Source organism: Salvelinus alpinus, unplaced genomic scaffold (genome assembly GCF_045679555.1).
Source record: "Salvelinus alpinus unplaced genomic scaffold, SLU_Salpinus.1 scaffold_45, whole genome shotgun sequence".
Taxonomy (NCBI): Eukaryota; Metazoa; Chordata; class Actinopteri; order Salmoniformes; family Salmonidae; genus Salvelinus; species Salvelinus alpinus.
The window spans coordinates 72,408-95,005 of record NW_027255986.1 but is presented as its reverse complement, the minus strand read 5'-3'; the positions used below and the strand labels follow the sequence as shown (position 1 = coordinate 95,005).

The following is a 22,598-nucleotide window of genomic DNA, read 5'->3' as shown; positions in this document are numbered from 1 at the left end:
ACACGCTAACTTAACGCGTTCTTTAATATGCAAGTTTTACTAGCTCCTCCTTTCAACCAGATTTCACAGTTTGAAGGAACTTCCTTTCCCACTGCAAGCAGAGTTGAACCTTTAAAAGATAACAGTTTTGTCTTTGAAATGTGTTGTTACTGAATCGTAAAGTTGATCAGCTAGTTTACAGTGGAAGGATCTGTTTCTCATCACTGGCTATAAAATTCAGCTAACATTAATCTAGCACCAGGATCAGCAGTGCTTAGCATAAGCTAAGTCAGATACTTGCAGGCTAATTTAGCTAACGTCGGTAGCCTCGAACCTCGGCCATGTTATATCATTTAGTTAGCCTCGAACTTTGCCTGGTCATACTGCTAGCCGCAGTGAACGGCACCGTCTTGTGTTTTATTAAAAGCCCTGCTGAGAAAACATGTAAACTATAACAGCCACGGAAACATTTTGGAATGTGTTAATACTATCAAGGTAAATGACATACTAGCAAGATTGTTGCTTGAATGCAAGGCCAAGCATAACGTTACATAGATTAGACAACGGAGATGCTCAAAATCCTGGTAGTTCTCGATTTTTGGACTATTGTCTTTATTTTGCTTTATCAACAACTTATGGTATGCAACTTCTTCAGCCTTCTTTTGGCTTTCATTTAAATGCTAGCGTTAGCCGTGCTAGCTCGCGATTAGCATGAAGACACAGAAAAGCTCACAAAGCAAATTTGGCTAGTGACAACCTTGTAAAACCTTTGCTAACGTCTAACGTTACATGTTAGCTTTCGAAAAGAGTAGACTTTAATGTGCACGTTCACTTTTTGAATATTTATATTTCATTGAAGCTTACTAGGGTAAAGTAACTTTAGGCATATACCCAGTACTGCTTCAAATGAATAGGGTTCCCATTCCTTCCGCTTTATTTTCACACAATTGTGTCTTGCAGAAGGGAACCATGAAGTGGAGCTTGGATCGGGCAAAGTGGAGGCTGATAAAGCACCAGAGAAGACCTGATTCATCAAGTATCAATTAATTCTGGTGATTCTCACCTGGTTGGCATGCATGTGTAACCGATGTGAAATAGCTAGCTAGTTAGCGGTGGTGCGTGCTAATAGCATTTCAATCGGTGATGTCACTCGCTCAGAGACCTTGAAGTAGTTGTTCCCCTTGCTCTGCAAGGGCCGCGGGTTTTGTGGAGTGATGGGTAACGATGCTTCGAGGGTGGCTGTTGTCGATGTGTGCAGAGGGTCCCTGGTTCGAGCCCAGGTAGGAGCGATGGAAGCTAATCTGTTACACATGCACCACACGACAAGGTATGCAACATTAAGCCCGATCAAATATCCAATGTTATTGAAACATGTATCCCAATTTACAGTGAAGCAACACCTGTCAGTTGTGTTAATGTTACGAACTACAAACAATCTATGGTTCTTGGAGTCAATGAATCAATTGAAATGTGCTTCTCCACTGCCCTCAAACGTGCTGCACCACAACCCGTGTACCAACTACAGTGTCTTAGTGCCATTACACCTGTAAATGAAACGTCCATATTTATGATAACATTGCACATATTGTAACATAGTCCCTTGACATACATGACTTAACTACTTTGCATAATGCTCAGTTTACCCACTCTAAGAAATCATACATTTATTTAAATATTAATCCTGCATTATGTATTACTGTGTCCAGTTGATTCTGGTTGCTTGTAATGTTTTTGAAAACTTTCATTACACAACTTTATTTTGATGGACAATCCTGTCAGAAACTTTCATAATATAAATTATTTTGGGACACATCACCAATTAACATTGGCTGCAGTATTCCCAACTTACTAGGTAGTCTTGCAATAAACGTTTTGGATAATTCCCCTTAAATTAATTGTTTAAATGAAATCAAATTGTATTTGTCACATGCCCCAAATACAACAGGTGGACCTTACAGTGAAATGCTTACTTTCAAGCCCTTAACCAACAACGCAGTTAAAAAAAGAAAATAATTAAAGAGCATCAGTCAAATAACAATAGCGAAGCTATATACAGTGGGGCAAAAAAGTATTTAGTCAGCCACCAATTGTGCAAGTTAGGGTTAGTTAGGGTTAGGAGCTAGAGGTTAAGGTTAGAGTTCGGGTTGGGGTAACGGTTAGGGTCAGGATTAGAGTACAGGTCAGGATTAAATTATGATCAGGTATGGGGGTCCAAAGGTTAAGGTTAGGCATGAGGATCTCGGGGTTAGGGTGGGGAATTAGAGTCTGCAAGGAGAAGGGTTAGGGTCAGGGGTTAGGGTAAGGTTAGGGTTTGGGGTTACGGGTTAGGTTCAAAGAAAAACAGACGAATCTGATGTGCACTGGCACAGGCAACCCTTATAGGATAAATGGTTTAGACTATTGTATAAAATACTTTAATGACAGACAACAAAAAAATATATATATTATAAAAAGACCAGAATCAGAATTTAAAATAAGGCTTGGGTTAAAAACCAGGGATTCAGAACTAAGAATAGAGCCCAGGAGCCAAGCTCAGAGCGTGGTCTAAGAGGTAAGGTTTTAGGTATGAGGGTACAGGGGTTAAGGTTAGGGTTAGTTAGGGTTAGGAGCTAGGGGTTAAGGTTAGAGTTCGGGTTGAGGTAACGGTTAGGGTCAGGATTAGAGTACAGGTCAGGATTAAATTAGGATCAGGTATGGGGGTCCAAAGGTTAAGGTTAGACATGAGGATCTCGGGGTTAGGGTGGGGTATTAGAGTCTGCAAGGAGAAGGGTTAGGGGTTAGGTGTTAGGGTTAGGTTCAAAGAAAAACAGACGAATCTGATGTGCACTGGCACAGGCAACCCCTTTAGGATAAATGGTTTAGACTATTGTATAAAATACTTTAATGACAAAAAAATATATATATATATAAAAAGACCAGAATCAGAATTTAAAATAAGGCTTGGGTTAAAAACCAGGGATTCAGAACTAAGAATAGAGCCCAGGAGCCAAGCTCAGAGCAGTGGTCTAAGAGGTAAGGTTTTAGGTATGAGGGTACAGGGGTTAAGGTTAGGGTTGGAATTAGGGTTAGGATTTAGGAGCTAGGGGTTAAGGTTAGAGTTCGGGTTGGGGTAACGGTTAGGGTCAGGATTAGAGTACAGGTCAGGATTAAATTAGGATCAGGTATGGGGGTCCAAAGGTTAAGGTTAGGCATGAGGATCTCGGGGTTAGGGTGGGGAATTAGGGTAGAGTAAAGGTCAGGGTTGAATTAAGATTAGGTATGGGGGTCTAGAGGTTAAGGTTAGGCATGAGGATCTCGGGGTTAGTGTGGGTTAGGGTTACAGGTTAGGGTTAGGTTTCTAGTTTTGAGTCGGTTGATCCACTTCCATCTCTGACACGTGGAAACCGGAGGGGGGAAGGGAGGGTTAGGGTTAGGGGAGGGGGGGAGGGTTAGGTTTTGAATATGATTGTGTTTCGTTTCAGCTAGTTTGTTTTACGGTGCACAGGCCTATCTCCTGTTTATCCCTCTTCTGAGGATCTGTTATATTAGGTGTAGTACTTAAAAAGGCCCGTAGGTGTCCCCCTAAGATCGTAAATTAAACTGAAGTAAGTTCTAAAATGCCTCTTTTTCTGGGTGACAGTGCAGGAGCCGATGTGGTGAGAGATTCATTCAACCATAATGTTGTTAAATATGAACATAAAAGCAATATTGTGCATTTAGTTGGTTTTATTGTTTTATTCTGTTAAAAAAAGGAAAGACCTAAGAAAAGGGTTAGGGGGGTTAGGGTTTAGGGGTCAGGGTTAGGTTAGGGGTCAGGGTTAGGTTGAAGAAAAAATTGCCCTTCAAGAGGACCAAGTACACGGGCACCTGTTCTCTAATTCTATTGCTCCTAAGGATACATAATTGTTCTACGGGAAATTAGGAGATATTCCCCAAAAGAAGGGGTTATGGTTCATACCGGAAGGAAAACAGATAAAAATAACATTTTCCTCTAAGAGGATAAACCCCCAGGCAATACATCAACACATGCTCCCTAATTACCAGGCTCCTCAGGATACCTCTTTATGGAGCCCGAGTTCGAGTTTAGGAATCCGGTTAGGGTTAGACTGGTTAATCTCTATCAAGCCTATGGGATTCCTTATGTCCACGTTTTGAGTCCAAGGGGTTAGGCTTGGAGTTAAGGTTAGGATTATATTTAAGGCTTGGGTTCGAATTAAGGTCAGAATCTAGGTCAAAGGTTCAGGATTAGCGATTAGGGCTTGAGGTGGGGTTAAGGTTAGGATTATGGTTAGGATTAGATCTAAGGTTATTGTCAGGACTGCGGTTAAGTTTAGGATTGGGGTTAGAGCTAGGGTGGGGATTGCTGCAGTTAAGGGTGAGGTTAAGGTCAGGGTTTAGATTAGGATTAAGGTTATAGTCAAAATTAAAATTAGGTTTTAGGATAAGGATTATAGTTAGGGTGAACCAAGGGGTTAGGCTTGGGGTCCAAGTTAGGGTTAAGTTTGAGGCTGGGGTTAAACTTAGTTTCAGTATTGGGGCCAAAGTTTGGGGTTAGGGGTTGAAATAGACTTGAGGTTAAGATTGTGGTTAAGGTTAGGAATGGGATAATTGGCTAGGGTTTGGACTAAGATTGCTCAGGTTAAGGTTAGGGTAAACTAGGGTTAGGATGGTTCAGGTTTAATGTTCCGGTCAGGGTTAGAAGGGTTAGGGTCTCTAATACTTTTCATTAAGACCTGTGGGATTACAAGTACCCAATTTGTTGATCCAACTTCGCTCCTTGATCTGTCTATGTTTTAGCGCCCACCCTTGGTTAGATTCCAACCCTGCTATTCTTAACTGAGCTACTGGATGAGATCTAAAGTGGGTGTATGGTTTTAACTGACTCTTTACTTATATGATATAGATGTTGTTTGAGTCTGGCTTCCAAGGAATTCCTAGTTTCTCCAATATACAGTTCCCCACATTTCAGACATTCAATTCCATATACAATGTTGGTGGTCTTCAATTGAAATGCCTCCCATACTGGGGCCCCTAGACCCGACCATTTATTCTGAATATATTTTACTTGTCTAAAGAGTGGTCCCCTCCGCACCAGCTTCTCCTTGAATCCAGAGTGTACTAGCACATCTTTCAAATTTTTATTTCACCGATATGCTGATATTACTCTAAACTGTTCGAGGGTGTCCCCATCCTCCCATGTCTGCCTAAAATGATCCTTCACTATGGAGTTAAATGTCATAGAAGACTGTGAATATGTGGTGACAAATGGGATAATACATCCATCATTATTAGTCCGCCCATATATAGGTTCAGTTCCCACCATAGTGTTCACCTCCGCTCTTATGGTGCGGAGGAAACGTTTCGAGTATCCTCTGGGTCTGAGAGCCTTAAAAGAATCCCTATAGCCTCCTTTACATGTTTTTCCTGTGTACAAATCCTATGAAATCTTATAAGCTGCGACTTTATCAACCCTCTGTAGGTGTGTTTTGTATGAAAACTGGATTTATGTAAGAGGGAATGAGTGTCCGTAGGTTTAAAATAAACCTTTGTTGCTAATTGTTTCAGGTTATCACTCCCCTCTACAAAAAATACCTCGGTGTCCAAAAATTATATTCGTTCCGGCTGAACGTTGTATTTAATCGTGATCGACGGATGATGTGTATTCAAAATATTCACAAATTCCATAAAATCTGAGGAAGAATGTGTCCATAACCCAAATATATCATCTAGATACCGTAAATACAAAAATGGAAGCTTTATACATTGGGGAAGGCTGATTGTTCCCATTCTGCCATATAAATATTGGCATATGACGGGGCAAACTTCTTCCCCATAGCTGTACCATGGATTTGAAGAAACCAATTAGAGTTGAACTCAAAGTCATTTCTTGTTAAACTAAGTTCCAATAGTTGTAACAAAGCCCCATCTGGTCTATCTAGGTCTGGATATTTATGGAAAATGTTTCTGATTGCTCTAAGACCCAAGTTGGTGTCAATATTAGTATACAAGGAGTCAATATCAATTGAAAAAAATACAGTTTCTTGAGGCACACTAATTCCTTTCAATTTTGTCACAAATTCGTATGTATCCTTAGTGAAACTTTGATGTTTCCGTGACAGGGGATTTATGAAATAATCCAAATACTCCGCTATTCTATTTATTTATTTTTTATTTCACCTTTATTTATACGATCTATACGATTCTGAACCACAATCCGATACAATCGGCCTACCACATGGAACCTCTGAGGGAATGGTCCAAGTCTCAAGAGGTTTGTGGATTTTAGGCAACAAATAAAATTGTCTGGGGCGTGGAGTATCTGGTCCAAATAGATAAAACATTTGTTTGTCTGTAATGTAATTATTCTCATAAAGTTCCCCTATAATCTCCCTCATTTGTCTCTGGGTCTCCTGCTGCAATGAATGAGTCAGTTGTCTATAATGTTTTGAATTACTCAACTGCCTACTCGCCTCTATCAGATACTGGGTTTTATCCAAAATGACAATCTTTGATCCTTTATCCGCTGGTTTTATAATTATATTTGAATTCTTACTTAAGGAATTTAAGGAATTCCGTTCTTGTTTTGTAAGATTATCTTTTCCTGCCATATAAAACCTAAATGTACTAAAGGAAGTAGAGTCCCTTTGGATTAAAGTCTGCATTTTATTAGACACTCCCTGTAACTTAGGCTCCCAGTGTGATGGACCAGTAAACGGTACACTTTGGTTATCAGTATTATAATTAAAATGATCAAGTAATTTTAATTTTCTATGATAAGTGTGCAGATCCCTCCTGAGCTCCATACGATCTATCTGGGTCTGTCCGGGTGTCGGAATAAACATAAGGCCCTTCTCCAGAAGTTGCTGTTCTGCCGCTGTAAGTTTAAAAGTAATCGATAAGTTAAGTACATTAGAGTGCTGGGGAGTAATACCGATACACTCTTCCCCTCTTAATAGTTTAACTGGTCTAGCCAGTAATTTAAAATGTTTACAGCTGTATCTGGTCTCCAATGTATCGGATCATCCTGCATTGTGTGAAATCTAAGTTTATTCAGATCCAATAGTTCCCTACAATTTTTCTGAATATACTGGTTCAATTGATTCAGTACCTCCTGCTTTTCCCATGAAAGCTCATCCGAAAAGTGTATGATGGGAACATAAACCTGTGCATGAGGAAAAACTTCAGTGGTTTTATTCAGTAGTTGTTGCAACTGCTTGACTGCAGTGGTGTACTGCTGGTTCAAGCCGTTAACAAGACCCACTGATAAAACCACCTTCTGTGTGTTTTGCTGTTTCTCCAACTTGCCTATCACTCCTGCAATATGTCTGAAGGTTGCTCCCGGAAAGCTATCTATCTGTATGTTAGTGTCTGTAAAGCTAGGAATGCGCGCAAGGTTGGAATCCCCAATAAAAACCACGGGCTTTGTAATCTCAATACTCCAATCATTTATTTTCCTTTCAGTTCTGGAATGACATGTGGGATAAAGAAGTTTTTCTCTTATTACAGGTTCCAGTATTAGTTCTGTCCCAGATCCCGTTTAGTTTCCGTTTTCCATTGCTACCGTACCTTGATGATTATCTTGTTGTGAACCTGTAGTAGAATTGGATAAAACCATGTCATCCATCAAAACAGCCACATTATTCAATGGTAGTTTTAGACTATTTCCGTTATTCACAATAATCTCCAATCCCTCTGCTGTTAAAGGTACATTTGACTGCTCTCTACCTGGGATTATCAAGGATGGGACTTTAGGCTGGGCCAAATTATATCTTGGTCGCTGAGTTTGGGGATTAAATATCCCCGTGCTCTTCTTGATTGTTGGGGTAAGTCTGAAGCTAGTCCTTCCACTCTTTGCAGGGCCTAATTCCCGAGGGGTGAGACAGGTTTCCCATAAGAGGGGAGATAGTTGGTTAGAAGGTGGGCTCATAGAGGGAACCACTCTACGGGGAGAAGTAGTCCCAACATGAACCTCTACCTGCACCTCCCTTCCCTGTGTACCCCCAGCAAACCCTATGGTATTGCTGTTGGTAGTCAGGCTATGGTTTGTCTGTTTGTCTACAGGAATACTAAAGGCCTGTTCCTTAACCATATTGCCCCTTACCGAGGTGTCACTCGATCCCCCTGGAGTATTCCTGCATATTCCAGAGTCCCTGTGGGCCTGGGCTCCCATTAAGACCTTGCCAGTCGGTGACTTGCTAGTCACTGCAGCCGCATAACTGGAATTAGCCTGATGAGAGGTTATCAGTTTAGTAGAGGCAGGTGGGTCAATGGGTTTTTGCAGCATATCTTTTAAGGTAGTTACTGAAGAAGATGTAAATTTGTGTTTGTATCTGGCCTTTGCCCACATCACCGCCTTATCTAGAGCTTCCTGGTTATAGGTTGAGGTATTCTGAATGCATAAGGCAATTACCCCATCATAATGCTCCCTCAGAATATGCATATTGTTCTCCATCCACCTGCTGGTGTTAAGTTTTACCTTTGCTAGGGTCTGTTGGTTAGGCGAGGAGGGTTTAATAAAGGCCACCAATTTATTCACCTGTCTTACCATACCTGTTGGAAAAGGATGATTAACTGCAGAGTAATCTAAAATTTCTGAGTGATGAATTGCTTGTAAAGCCTTAAAATATCCCTTCGTGAGGGTTATATCTTGCAGAGGAGGAATATTCCTAATTTCTCCAGTGGACTCACCCTGATCATTTAGATTAACTAGAGCCTGGAAACGGTTAGATACTGGCACTGCCATGGTAAAGAATCAATAACCGGAACCCTTGCTGGGAATCACCACTAAAAGAAAGGATCATATGAAAGTTGAAATATAAAAAGAAATATATATACACACACAAAGGACAAAAATAAAAAATATATGTACACCAAAAAAACTAAGAAAAAATTGGCCCTATTTTAGAAAAGAAACTCCAATGAAACAAAACCCAATATAAAAAGAGATAACAGAGGTCAACACTCACAACTCATTTTCTCCTACAACAAATCATTGTCTGTTGCCATCTGGTGGTCGCTCCAGAAATGGCAATTAAGCCTCATACAGGCCTCAGCCCCTCAAAAAATGGGGGGAGGGGGGAAGGGGAATGTATACCAAGGAGCAGTCTCACCAAGGAGCACGACTCACTGAGGAAACCTGGAGACAAACTTCTCAAGAGTTTCATGAAAAATGGGACTTTCCCAATTGTTTGGCATCGCTTGATGGAAAACATATTATGATCACCAAACCAGCAAACTCAGGGAGACGTTTCTTTTTAAGGAACCTTCTCTGTGGTGATACTCGCCCTTGTGGATGCCAATTACCGCTTCACAGCTATTCAAGTGAGAGATTTTGGGAGAAGCAGTGACGGAGGAGTCTATGCCAACTCCCCACTTGGAAGGGCAATGGCATCAAAAACGCTGCAGGTGCCCCAAGATGCATTTCTGCCTGGGAGTGAAGATTTGGGAAAGATACCATACACAATGGTGGGGGTTGCTGCCTTCCCACTAAAGCCCCACCTGATGAGGCCATATGCCGGGCATAACATCAGCTACGAGAAAGAAATGTTCAACTATCGTCTCTGTTGAGCTAGAATGACAGAGGAGAAGACATTCTGGATCCTTGCAGCCAGATGGAGGATCCTCTACCAAGAAATAAACCTACTCCCAAGCAAGGTTGATACCCTAGTGGTTGCAATGTGCATCCTCCACAACTTCCTCACAAAGCCTTGTGATGTGGAGATGTGACTACAGCAGGGTGGGGCAGGGATGAGGCATGAGAGGCAGAGCCATCCAGGCCAACATAGCAGGTCAGGAGGCAGTTTCTGCCAGGGAAAAGTTGACTCAGTATTTCACCTCTGTGGAAGGCTGAACTGACTTCCAGGACAGAATGGTTGTAGCTAGGCCTACTTAGATGCACTGTGTGAGAGAGTGTGTGTGTGTGTGTGTAGTTTTTCAACATGGGACACAGTAAGTTCAAATTTGACATCTTCATTTGTTTTGTGTATTCATTCTACACTTTAAAACTATTGTACAATTCCACCATTATTTCAACAACGAACAAAAAATAAACATGAACATTTTGAAAAATGGAAATACTAGTAATTTTCAACAACATAAAAATCTCACATGACTGTTGGCTTCAGAGGATTTCTGTATTAAAAACAGCATATATGGCTTTTACATTCAGCTAACGCTAGCTAGTTTGTTTTATACCGGGGATAAACATTAGTCTTTACAATCTCTCCATAACGCATCTTCTTTAGTTGGATCCTTGTAGAAGAATTGTTACATACATTGTAGAATAATAGTGAAGACATCACAACTATGAAATAACACATATGGAATCAGTTAAGAACAAATGCTTATTTACAAGAACAACCTACTCCTTCCTCCCCGTCGGGGGATTGAACCCCGGTCTCCCGTCCACACGACACAGGGATTCTTTAGCTAAATAGCCCAGTACTGTACTGCCGACCGTCACGTTGTACAGCACCACATTTTCCGTTCCATCCTAATAGATGTAACATCCTACAAGGACAGCCTACTCCTTCCTCCCCGTCGGGGGATTGAACCCCGGTCTCCCGCGTGCCCTCCCCGTCTCTGGTAATGCCAATATGGAAGACTATCAAAATGGTTCTCAAAGATGCCCTCTGGTGGTCATACTAGCACTAACTTGCAGTAACAGAAAAAACGGCTGACAATTAAATGACGCGCCATGGAATGCTGCGGCAGCCCGCAAGGTGTGCCGTAGTACGATGCAACTTTTAAAGGAGGAACCACTGTATGGCCGTCCTAGCTTGCTCATTAAGGTCTTAATCAAAATGACGGATTGCCTCTTATCCACTCGTTGTCCCCTCAAGTGTCAGTAGAAACCACATTTGTTTAAGCAAGTCAGCCATATCAGCTATGTTTTTTAAAAAGGACTCACTCCATGGTGATGAAAAGAAAGCTCTGCTGTTGGGACTGCTTTATGTCGACCCTAACAGTTTGTGGGCACCGTTTGTCAAAGTTATAGTGCAATTAATGTATTGTTTAGTGTTGTGTTGTGTAGTGGCTTTGCTGGCATTCATCTAAAATATTTTTGGGGAGTTTTCCCCACCAAGATGTACATGCTGCAATCACCACTGGGTGAATTATAACACATCAACCCTGTTACCTATAGATAGACAGTCTAGAAATGTTGAAACAATTTACATTTGTTTGGTAAGCTTGCATTCCATTCACATGGGGATCTATGGTTGATTCCAAATGAAATAGTCAACTCTGTTACAGTCAACCCTGTCACTTTATTTGGCACTTAATAGGCACTTGCTATAGTATGTATGTTTTACTTTTGAAATGGGAAAACATGTTTTTTATTAAGTTGAACATGTGCTCTTTATGACAGAAGGTTAGAATTAGGTGAAATAAAAGTTACACACCCCAAAAGGTACTCAACTGGTGGAATGACCCAAGTACTGAACTGGAGGTGAGAGAGCTAACGATGCGTCTACTGTTGCTCTCTCCTCAGATTCTTAGAGAAGCTATTTCAATCTGATATTTCTCCTATGGTCTAAAATAGATGTGTATAGAGGACTCCTCTCTAATATAACATGTCACACATTGTAGCAAACTGATGGAATGTTAGGTGTCTCATTGAAAGTCTAACATCTACCATCACTACTGGATGTTTCAATTCTAATAACTAACAAAACAATCCACACCGTAAAAACAATATTGCTTTTTTAATAAATGCTTTTATTAAAACGTAAAACTTTAATAACAAAAATGACATTGTCAAACATCACTGGCCTGACTTGAGCAGCTCTGTCCGGGGATGGAGCCAGCAACTTAGCTGCTACCAGTCCGGTCCAGGCTACCTGCAGACCTCCTCCCAGACCTCCTTTTCAGCACCTCCCCTTAACAGGTGAGGTGGTGGAAATGATCAGAGTTGCGTTCAACTTGAATAAAGATGAGAAACTCTGGTTTGTGGAGCCACTGGTCTGAGGGGAGGACTTCTGTTTAAACCATGTCCATTTTTGGGATATTTTCTAGGACAGTAGAGGTGGTGAGCAGAGATGAATTTAATTAGGTTAAAGATGAGAATCTCTGTTCTGGGGAGGAGGGTCACTGACCTTCGATGGTTTGTTGCCTGATAAAGAGGATACTTGCTGGCTTGAGGAGATTATAATGTTTTGTGGAGGAAATGTGGCTTGATGACTTAAAGAGGAGGAGGAATTATTGGGCAACACTTTTAATGACCAACGTAGCCTCAGTGGAACTGTGGCTTCTTCGAGTTCCAGCTCTAGGCAGACAGCACGTCAGGAATGCTGTAAGACATCAGAGACAGGTAAGTATCTATATATTTACATGTGTGTTGCATGTATACTAAACCCTCACATTTGGATAATAGAAGTGACAACATATATATTAACAGTGTAAAACATGAATAGATGTTTAAACATTCTTTACCCCATCTTAATTCTCTTCCAGATGCTTGGCCTTTTCTTTTTCTTTGAGGTTGGCTCTGATGTTTCAGCCTCTTCTGGAGCTTCTAGCTGCTGGCTGTCTGGCCCCCGCTGTTGGTTCTCTGGCCACTCCTGCTGGTTCTCTGAACTCCCCTCCTGGTTCTCTGCCCATGCCTGTTGCCTCCTTGGCCTTTCCTGGTGGTCATCTCCAGATCCAGTGGGCTGTGTTGTCTCCAGATAATCGTGGCTGTGTTGGGTGGTTAGACACCGGGTGTTGATTTGAGCATCAGCCTCCAGATTCATCTGCTCCAGGTAATGTCCCTTCATCTTCCCCCTCTCCTCCTTCAGTTTCTGATGAGTCTGTTTTTTAAGCAGGGACTGCTCTCTCCACTGCTTATTAAAATCCTCCATCTTCTTCCTTCTCTCCTCATCCTTCAGCAGCTCGTTCCTCTTCTCCCTCTCTCTCTCTGCCCGTGTCATGGTGGTTGTTAGCCTTGTGTGTCCAGGGATGGCTGGTAGGGGAGAAGAAGTAGAGTTCACATTCAACTTAGGGATCTGGTATCAACTTAAATGTAATGGACACAGGGAATGAAGAACAGAAAACACAATTGGATCTCAATGATTCTTTACTCTTTTCAGTTGAGCAAGGCATGGAATTTGTCAATAAAGTGCAATAATTCCCATCCCGAATTGACCTGACCCTAAGTTGAACATGAGTCCTGAATGGCACCTATTCTTTGTATAGTGCCAGGGCATATGTGATCGCTTAGGGCCGCATGGCCACTATTAGCCCCCGGATCCCCCCAAAACACGTATTTGTGTGTGTTTTTTAGGAACTCTTTCTGGGTCTCTACTTAGTCTTGAGAGTTAGACTAGTAGATGACACAATGTACCATTTAAAAACGTGGTTTTTACATCAGCAGTATTTTTCTTGTTATGTCAGTCAGTCACTCAATTAGCCATGTCAGCTAACATATTCTTTAGACAGTAGTTTTATATTGAAACAATGATGCAACATGATGACTGGTGTGGAACTTATGTGTGTAGAGGAGACTAAAGAGGATGATGTTATAAGCAGAGGGAAAACAGGTCTTACCTATGTGGACGATCTTATAGCCCTCCTCAGGTTCTCTCTGATACGTTCTCTCGATCTTTTTGAGGTTCCTCTCCTCCCACTTCTTATTTAGCCAGCCCACAGCTCTCCTTCGGATACTTTTATCAGGTGGGAGAATGTCCTCATTGTCATCTTCCTTCTCCTCCTCCTCTAAGTCACCCCTCTTTTCAAGGATCTCCCTTCTTTCCTCTTCCACCATCTCCTCTCTTCTGTTTGCCTCTATTATCTCTCTCTCTCTGATTAAAGATAAATAGCCTTCAATGGCTCTCTTTCTCTCCTCCTCTCTCTTTTCCTCTCTCTGCCTCTCCTCCTCTCTTAGTCTGAACATTTCTTTCTGTCTAGCAATTTCAATGTCTCGTTTTTTATCCTGCTCCTCTTGTTGTCTTGCCCTCTCCTGTTTTCTTTCCATCTCCAGCCGTCTTTCCTCCTTCTCCCTCCTGATTTGTTGTCCTCTTTCTATGTGTTCTCGTTCCCCCTTCAACACTTCTAACCTTCTCTCTTTACGTCTATTGAAGACTTCGCGTGCTTTTGCTTTAACATTAACTACTACATGTTTCTTCATGCTTACTTCCTTTCCTCTCTCTTCTCTTTCCCTGTACTCTTCCTCTGCTTCCTTAATCACTTCATGCTTTTCTTCCATCTCTCTCTCCTGTTCTATCTCCAGTTCATTCTGTCCTTCAAATTCCCCCAAAATATTTTTCTGCCCCTCCTTTCTTCTTCCTGCTTCCTCCCTCTCTCTCATAATCATCTTTTCTTTCTCCATCTCTTTCGGTTGCTGATCTTTTAATTCCATCTCTCTCTGATTCTCATTGTCTTTCTCCCTTTCTTTCTCTTTCTCCATTTGTTTCTGTCTCTCCTCTTGTTGTTGTCCTCTGTGTATCTCTTCTATATCTCTCTGTCTCTTGTTCTCCTTCTCTCTTCCCTCCTTCTCCATGTCAATTTGCTTCTGTTTCAATATATCTTCTTCTTCTTGATATCTCTCAAACGTTCTCTTTCTCTCCTCTTGTTGTTGTCGTCTCTCTTTCTCTCCCATCTCTCTCTGTCTCTCTTTCTCCTCGATCACTCTCTGTCTCTCTTCTTCTCTTTCTTCCTCTTCCATCTCTATTTGCTTCTGTTTACATTTTTCTTCTTCATGCTCTCTTTCAATCTCTCTCTGTCTCTCTTCTTCTCTTTCTTCCTCTTCCATCTCTATTTGCTTCTGTTTACATATTTCTTCTTCATGCTCTCTTTCAATCTCTCTCTGTCTCTCTTCTTCTCGTTCTTCCTCTTCCATCTCTATTTGCTTCTGTTTACATCTTTCTTCTTCATGTTTTCTTTCAATCTCTCTCTGTCTCTCTTCTTCTCTTTCCATATTTTTCTGTCTCTTCTCCATTCTCTTTCTTTTGACCTCTCTCTGTCTCTCTTTCTCCCTCTCTCGTTCTTCCTCTTCCATCTCTATGTGCTTCTGTTTACATCTTTCTTCTTCATTCTCTCTTTCAATCTCTCTCTGTCTCTCTTCTTCTCTTTCCATATTTTTCTGTCTCTTCTCCATTCTCTTCCTTTTGATCTCTCTCTGTCTCTCTTTCTCCCTCTCTCGTTCTTCCTCTTCCATCTCTATGTGCTTCTGTTTACATCTTTCTTCTTCATTCTCTCTTTCAATCTCTCTCTGTCTCTCTTCTTCTCTTTCCATATTTTTCTGTCTCTCCATTCTCTTTCTTTTGACCTCTCTCTGTCTCTCTTTCTCCCTCTCTCGTTCTTCCTCTTCCATCTCTATGTGCTTTTGATTACATCTTTCTTCTTCATTCTCTCTTTCAATCTCTCTCTGTCTCTCTTCTTCTCTTTCCATATTTTTCTGTCTCTTCTCCATTCTCTTCCTTTCAATCTCTCTCTGTCTCTTTTTCTCCCTCTCTCTTTCTTCCTTTTCCATCTCTATTTGCTTCTGTTTACATCTTTCTTCTTCATGTTCTCTTTCAATCTCTCTCTGTCTCTCTTCTTCTCTTTCCATATTTGTTTGTCTCTCCATTCTCTTCCTTATGATCTCTCTCTGTCTCTCTTTCTCCCTCTCTCGTTCTTCCTCTTCCATCTCTATGTGCTTCTGTTTGCGTCTCTCCTCTTCTTCTCTCTCCATCTCCTTCTTCTTCTCATCTTCTTGTTGTCTCTGTTTTGGTATTTCCTCCATTCTCTTTCTTTCTACCTCTTTCTGTTTGTTGTTCTCCCCCTCCATCTTCTCCTCCATGTCCATTTGCTTCTGTTTCCATTTATATTTGTCTGTTTCCATATTTTCACATTCTTTCAGCTGTTCCTTGATTTTCTTGAAGACTTCCTCCAATTCAGACTTCTTTTTGTCATTGATGAGGGCTGTCTCCATCTCTCTCTCCACTCTATTTTTCATCTCCTCTTCACTTCTTCTCCAACCATTTTCTCTCTCTCTGTCTCTATCAAATGTTCTCTCTGGTTCAGTCTCGTCTTTCAATCTAATCTCTTCTTTCATTCTCGCAACCTCTCTGTCTAACACTAGTACATTTTGGTTAACCTGTTTCACTCTCTCATTCTGTCTTCTATACGCTTCTTTCGCTCTTTCAAATTTGATTTTGTATTGAATCTCTTTTGTTGTCATATCTTCTTTCAGTCTCTCAACCTCTCTCTCTAACTCTTTCACCTTTTCGTTAACCAGTTTGACTTTCTCATTCTCTGCAATACGCATGTCTCTTTCTCTTTCAAATATGATTTCCTTTTCAGTCTCTTTCAATCTCTCAATCTCTCGTTCTAACACTTTTATCGTTTCTTCTGCCTGTTTCACTTTCTTCTTCATTTCTTGTCTTTCCAATTCTGCTTTTCTCTCCCTTTCCATCTCCCTTTCTTTCTCTTTTTCCCTCTCTCTTTCCCTCTCTCTTTCTGTCTCAATAGGTTTGTTGTTCCAGGCCAGTCTTGGTCGCTGATCCTCCATGACTTTCTGCCTGATCCTCAATCTCTCTATCTCTTGCTTAATTTGAAAAGGTTAAATTAGTGATAATCTTTGACCAAGACATACTTTCAAAGCATTTTCAGAGAATGATACATAGAAATACAACTTAGACCTAGGTAATTGAATCAAACACTGAACAACATCAATAGCAGAGTCATTTTGATCAATTCATCTGGACAATTCATTGTCAATTAATGTATTGACATGGTTTGAAAAAATTATGAGACATTTTATGTAATCAATTATGTCCAAAATGTGTACAAATACAAACACACAACTAGCTTGCCCATTCAGTTAGGGGTTTGAGAAATTCTTGTTGCAATTTGTACAACAATGTTGCCTCTGATGTTTATGCTTGTAGAAATTACTCCTACAAATGATGTTTCACTAATGCAATTATTTACAACCTGCACAGATACAGTTATCAACAACAACAACAGTAATGACGTTAATAAGGAAGTGGATATTCAACCGGCAGAAGAAAGGCGTAGGGGTTGAGATAAATGAAGGTTAGGTTTAGGACCTAGGGTTGGGTTATGGTAAAGGTTAGGTATAGTTTCAGTGAGGTTAAGGTAAGGGTTAACGTTTAGGAAAGGCATAAAAGTTAACATTGGGTTAGCATACAGCTGTCCACCGCCATTCATTTTCAGCCGGGTGAATATACACTGCCTTTTAATAATAACAATGACATGTCTTACGTGGGCCAGTTGTAGGTCCACCATCAGCAGCTCCAGCAGTTGTTTTAGTCTGTTGATCTCCTGCATTTTTCTCTGGTTCTCCTCCCATTCTGTGGCTCTCTCTGCCTCCCTCTGTCTCTCTGCCTCCCTCTGTCTCTCTGCTTCTCTCTGTCTCACTGCCTCCCTCTGTCTCTCTGCCTCCCTCTGTCTCTCTGCCTCCCTCTGTCTCTCTGCCTCCCTCTGTCTCTCTGCTTCTCTCTGGCTCTCTGCCTCCCTCTGGCTCTCTGCCTTCCTGTGGCTCTCTGCCTCCCTCTGGCTCTCTGCCTCCCTCAGTCTCAGGATCTCAGCCTTCCACTCTTTCATAATACCCCTTTCTACTCTTCTTCTCCTCCTTTCATCTTTCAAAAGGGCTCTGAGATGGTCTGTCTCAGACTGTAGTTGTTCAATCATCTCGTCCTTCTCCGTTCCACCATTCCTCTTCTTCTTTTCCTCCTCCCAGAGGCACACTTGAAGTCTGTCCATCTCCTTTTTCTGATTTCGGATCGTTCGATCGTTTCCCCTCAACTCAAGCATGTAGGCTTCCTTCTCTGTACAGGTCTTCTTCTCTTCCCTCAGGAACTGAACCTCCATCTCTGCCTGCTTGTATCTGGGAGCAAAGGAATGTCAACACATTATTTAGGAAGTGAACTCAGACAATTTACTACAATATTACAATAATAATTAAACTTCTGCTCAATTAAACTGCCTTTAATAACAAAACTCACTCAACTGTGACTTACAGTACGTGAATGTGATGAGTTGACTGTCCATGATGGCCAGAGGTGGGTAATGTGTAGCTCTGGTCCAGGGCGTTACATACAGCTTGCAGACACTGAGCCTTCCTTCAGCAAGCCGCACATAATGCCCTGGACCAGAGCTAGGTTATGTGATGAATGACTTACAGACTGTTCCACATGATAGGAGGGGGTAAGAAGACAGTCCCAGTAGGAGACGGAGATCGTCCAGAAGAAGAAGAGGTGTCCATCTCCTCAGAGACTGCAGGAAAGGTCTACAAGTTTTATTTCTGGAAAATAAAGAGATGCCTTCGTTCAGCAACAATGTGTGTTTCTATGTTTCTGTCACTAGATGGCGCCATTGTACACATTTACTCACCAGGTCAGTGAATTCAGAAACAGCCTTCAGACTACAGTACTCAAGCTCGAGCCTACAACCCATCATGCATCAGCACGACTAATATAATAATACCTCATCACAACTTCATAATCACAGTACACCTGGATTGTGTTCACAAAGTGTTTCAGGGTAGGATTGCTGATCTAGGATCAGGTCCCCTCCTGTCAATCAAAACGTATTCAGTTTGATTTAAAAGACAAAACGGATTATTGATCAGCACTCCTTCTATGAGACGTTGAATATGAGCCTATGTGAAAGAACCTTTCTGGCATACGCTGGCTAGACAGTACACAGACAGACAGATAGTCTGACAGACAGACAGATAAGTCAGCAAGACAAACAGACAGAAGAGTAAATACAGATGGAGTGATTGATAGCAACAGAAAAAAACTAATCCATAATTAATAATTGTATTTTATAAGGCGAGCTAGATAATGTCAGAAATAAAAAATATTTCAAATACATTAACGTTCACCTTCACATGTGTTATCTTACCATGACTGAATTATAGGCTAAGTAGGCTAGCGGATGGTTAATGTATTGTAAACTTTTGTAAATATTTGACTCACCTCAAATCACTCTTGTCAAAGCGCAGTTTTAGTGTGGAACCGAATAACATCTTCGGCATTAACTTTCTCTGTTCTGGAACTGTATTGTTGCGTCATTTGGAACGCTTGAGCGTCATAATCCGTTCACCGCGCCTGCTTGATTGACAGCTTGGGGTTCTCCTGCGCATCAGTGTCCAAAAGTCGATATGGTTTAGCTACTCATAATTGATCAAGACATTTATAACTATTTTCACTTGACTTTAATTTCGTGTATTTTTGCATAAAGTTATTTGGTAGTCTATGTTGTGTGATTTGTCTTTGTATGGGCCTAAAGTTCAATGAAATACAAACAGCAACCATAGCCTACAAACATTTCCCACACAAATACAAATGTGTGTGTTTAGTGAGTACACAAAATAATAACAGTACAGCCATAACTGTACAAACAAACATACAATCACAACTCTGGTGCACCTGTCCAGGTCGAACTGTTCAGTATGTCACCATCACCAACTGCTGGACTACACCTGTTCCCCGGGGTACAAGAATCCAGTTGGTCCGTTTTCAATTGACCACCGTTACCTCAAGAACCGCCTATTCCAATGAATTATAACCTCTTATTAGTTTGTCCGGCTGGAACAAAGTCTCACAATCAATTCGTGCATATATGTACATAATGCATTTCAACAAATTTCGTGCGTGCGTTTTTGCCTGGCTTAATTCGTGCGAAAAGACACTAATTTAACCAGTAGGCTACACACAAGCCTTTGCAACAACCATATAGACGCGATAGTTTATATTTCATTTTTGTTCTTCTTAATGGCTAATTCAACGTTATGAATATACAGAAATGTTGTCTTTGTTTAAGCATGTTTTAAAATGTGTCGTTGTATGCCTATATGTACTGTTTTAGACTTGCTGAACAGAATTTTTGAGAAAAGACGCACATTTACGTGCTACTTAATTCTTGGGAAATATTGTTTTATTAATGCCAATGCTGTTTTCTGTGCTTGATTTCGCTTAATACTTTGGATACTGGTGCACTTGTAATCAGAAGGCCTTTTTGTCATGTAGGCAACAGTACACGATTTTATTCATAACCCATTTCATATTTCGTGGAGCCTAAATTACACCATTTTCTTCATAATGCATGTATTACATGTTAAACAGGTTCATGTAAAATAATGAATTATGTTGGCTTACACTTATGGCCTTTCCATTATGATTATTACGGTCATGTCACTCATGTTATATACTTAGGCTACTGTAACGCTTTCAACCAGTTAGCAAGTCAGAAATGTCAGTTTCCTAGTACCGACTAGCACTTGAATGCAGTATTATGCTGGCTTCACATTCTCGTGGGAAATGGGAAAATGGGAAGTTGTAACTCCGACATGATTGCCTTCAAGTGCTTTTGAAGTCTGAACAATTCTTAAACCAATAAGATTGGCCACATAATTTATTCATTTCCCACTTGTAATTCCTATTTGGAGGGTCATTCAAGTGAAACTTCCCAGTCGGAACTAGGAATTCCCGAGAACTCCGATAGTACCTGGACGAGGCATTAGTATGTGTAATAGCAGCCTACATACATAGCCTACATCTGTCTTCAGATTTATTTTATGGGTGATTTTTCCATTGAAAGAAATGTATTTACTATTCCGATGCATGTATTTGCTGCAGACAAGATGATATTCAACAGGTAGGCATTTTGAAACCGTTCAGAGATTACTCCAAGTAATGGCACTCTTTGGGATCTTTGCCAGGGAACATTTAAATACATTATCAATGGCAAATACTGTTTTCTATGCTTGATTTCACTTAATATTTTTGGGTGTTGCGCTCATTGCAGTCAGAAAACATATGTTGGCCGATCAAAACCCTTGCGGGTGATGTTGCTTTCTCTCCCCAAGTCGTACGAGAAAATAACGGAAAACTGACCCAAGATCAGTACTGTACATATGCAACTTCAACCCAACGTAATGCGGAGCGCGTTCCAGCTCGTCAACACAATCGGCTGCAGGGGAGGTTACTTTCTGTGTTGTTCAATTTATATAAGAATATCAAATTAAATTAATCTAAGAAACGCTTTTCCAGGCAGTTTGAATGTATATTCTTATTCTGTGCAGAATCTGTGTAATTTCACCTACAACACAAATGCGCATCATGACTTCAACAAAGAAGGCAACTTGGAACGTACCCGATCCTCTCATGCGATCATTCTCTTTCCCGGCAAAGTGAAGTATGCAAATAAACCATGTGGTTGTAATCGCTAGTATGTAATGTTATGGAGATTGATTTATTGCTTTTTACGACATTTCTCAAACCACTATGCATTTTCACTGATCTGTCAAGGTTTTCAATCAAAATCTTAGCTATAGGCCTGCTCAACAGTTTCAGCTAGCTAGCTAGCTTTATTCCCATTTCTTGTGTTTTCAAAAACAAACCAAGTTGTAGTTTTAAAATGCAAAACCAACTGGAGGAGATTATTCAAACATTGTATCTTAAAATAAGTAACCAAATCCCACTGTCCCAGGTATTGTTCCATCTGTCAACTAACGACACTCATTGCACTGTGCACCTGAGGCTATGGCAGGTAGCCTACATCTAGGTTACAATAGTAGTCAACAGTTAGTATGACACATTACGTTATAGTGTGGCATGTTAAAGCCTCAGGCTTAGTTTTATTACTAGGCGAGGTCCATTATCAGATCTGACCCATATATGATTGAGTCATTGAAACCCATGTCACCTTCAAACACACACACAGCACTTCTTTAGTGGGTTTGAGAAGGATCAGGGCTTGATGTTTAATGTGAACTCAACGTCAGCTCCAAAGTTGGCCAAACTCTCTTTATTAATTGCTATTGTTAGTATAGTTTTTATCTCACAATCTCTAGTTCTCCTTGTCCATTCAAGCCCATTGCCAGAGTGGACCTCCCTGGTGCATTCCATCAGTCAAAGTTATGTGTATGGGGCTATTCTTTCTGACACTTTCATATCCACCTTTCATGCAGAATGGCTCCTGGCTCCAGCCGTAAGCTGTGTCCTAGTTGTAACACATCAATAGGAGGAGCATCAAAGAAGTGCAAGTCCTGTGGTGCAACAATACAGCTAAAGGTGAAGTTAGAGGCCCAAAAAATGAAGGCTACAGATGAATGGGCAAATAAGACAATGAAACATGGCAGATATGCAACCTTGGTTAATGCAGCGAACAAGCTGGTAAGCTTTATAAATGTTTTCCTCTAAAAATAGCTCAGGGATATGATAGGCCCTATGCACTTATTTGTTGTCTCATTGTGTCATTTAAGACTGAAAATCAAAATGGCATTATTTGACTGATATTTGTTGTGTTTCTGGAAGTTATTTAGTCATTAATGATTCCAGGTACATAGTTCCACAAGGTAGGAGTGGTACCCCCTGCGTACATAGGTTCCACAAGGTAGGAGTGTACCCCCTGCGTACATAGGTTCCACAAGGTAGGAATGTACCCCCTGCATACATATGTTCCACAAGGTAGGAGTGGTACCCCCTGCGTACATATGTTCCACAAGGTAGGAGTGGTACCCCCTGCGTACATAGGTTCCACAAGGTAGGAGTGTACCCCCTGCGTACATATGTTCCACAAGGTAGGAGTGTACCCCCTGCGTACATATGTTCCACAAGGTAGGAGTGTACCCCCTGCGTACATAGGTTCCACAAGGTAGGAGTGGTACCCCCTGCGTACATAGGTTCCACAAGGTAGGAGTGGTACCC

At 41.0% G+C, this 22,598-nt stretch overlaps 2 protein-coding genes across 2 annotated transcripts; both read right to left on the bottom strand.

Moving 5' to 3' along the window:
* Window positions 1-13,309: 13,309 nt before the first annotated feature.
* LOC139567129 (golgin subfamily A member 6-like protein 22) lies at window positions 13,310-15,149 on the bottom strand. Its single transcript, XM_071388612.1, has one exon. It carries the CDS (start codon window positions 15,089-15,091, stop codon window positions 13,367-13,369), a length of 1,725 nt encoding a protein of 574 aa, XP_071244713.1. The 5' UTR covers window positions 15,092-15,149; the 3' UTR covers window positions 13,310-13,366.
* A 242-nt stretch (window positions 15,150-15,391) lies between these two features.
* On the bottom strand, window positions 15,392-17,931 carry LOC139567132 (golgin subfamily A member 6-like protein 6; the record flags this gene model as incomplete). The annotated part of the gene is made up of 3 exons (XM_071388615.1): window positions 17,906-17,931; window positions 17,555-17,767; window positions 15,392-16,466 (listed from the first exon to the last, which is right to left on the bottom strand). Coding segments are annotated over exons 1-3 (1,314 nt in total), but the record flags the coding sequence as incomplete, so codon positions are not given.
* Between the last annotated feature and the right edge of the window lie 4,667 nt (window positions 17,932-22,598).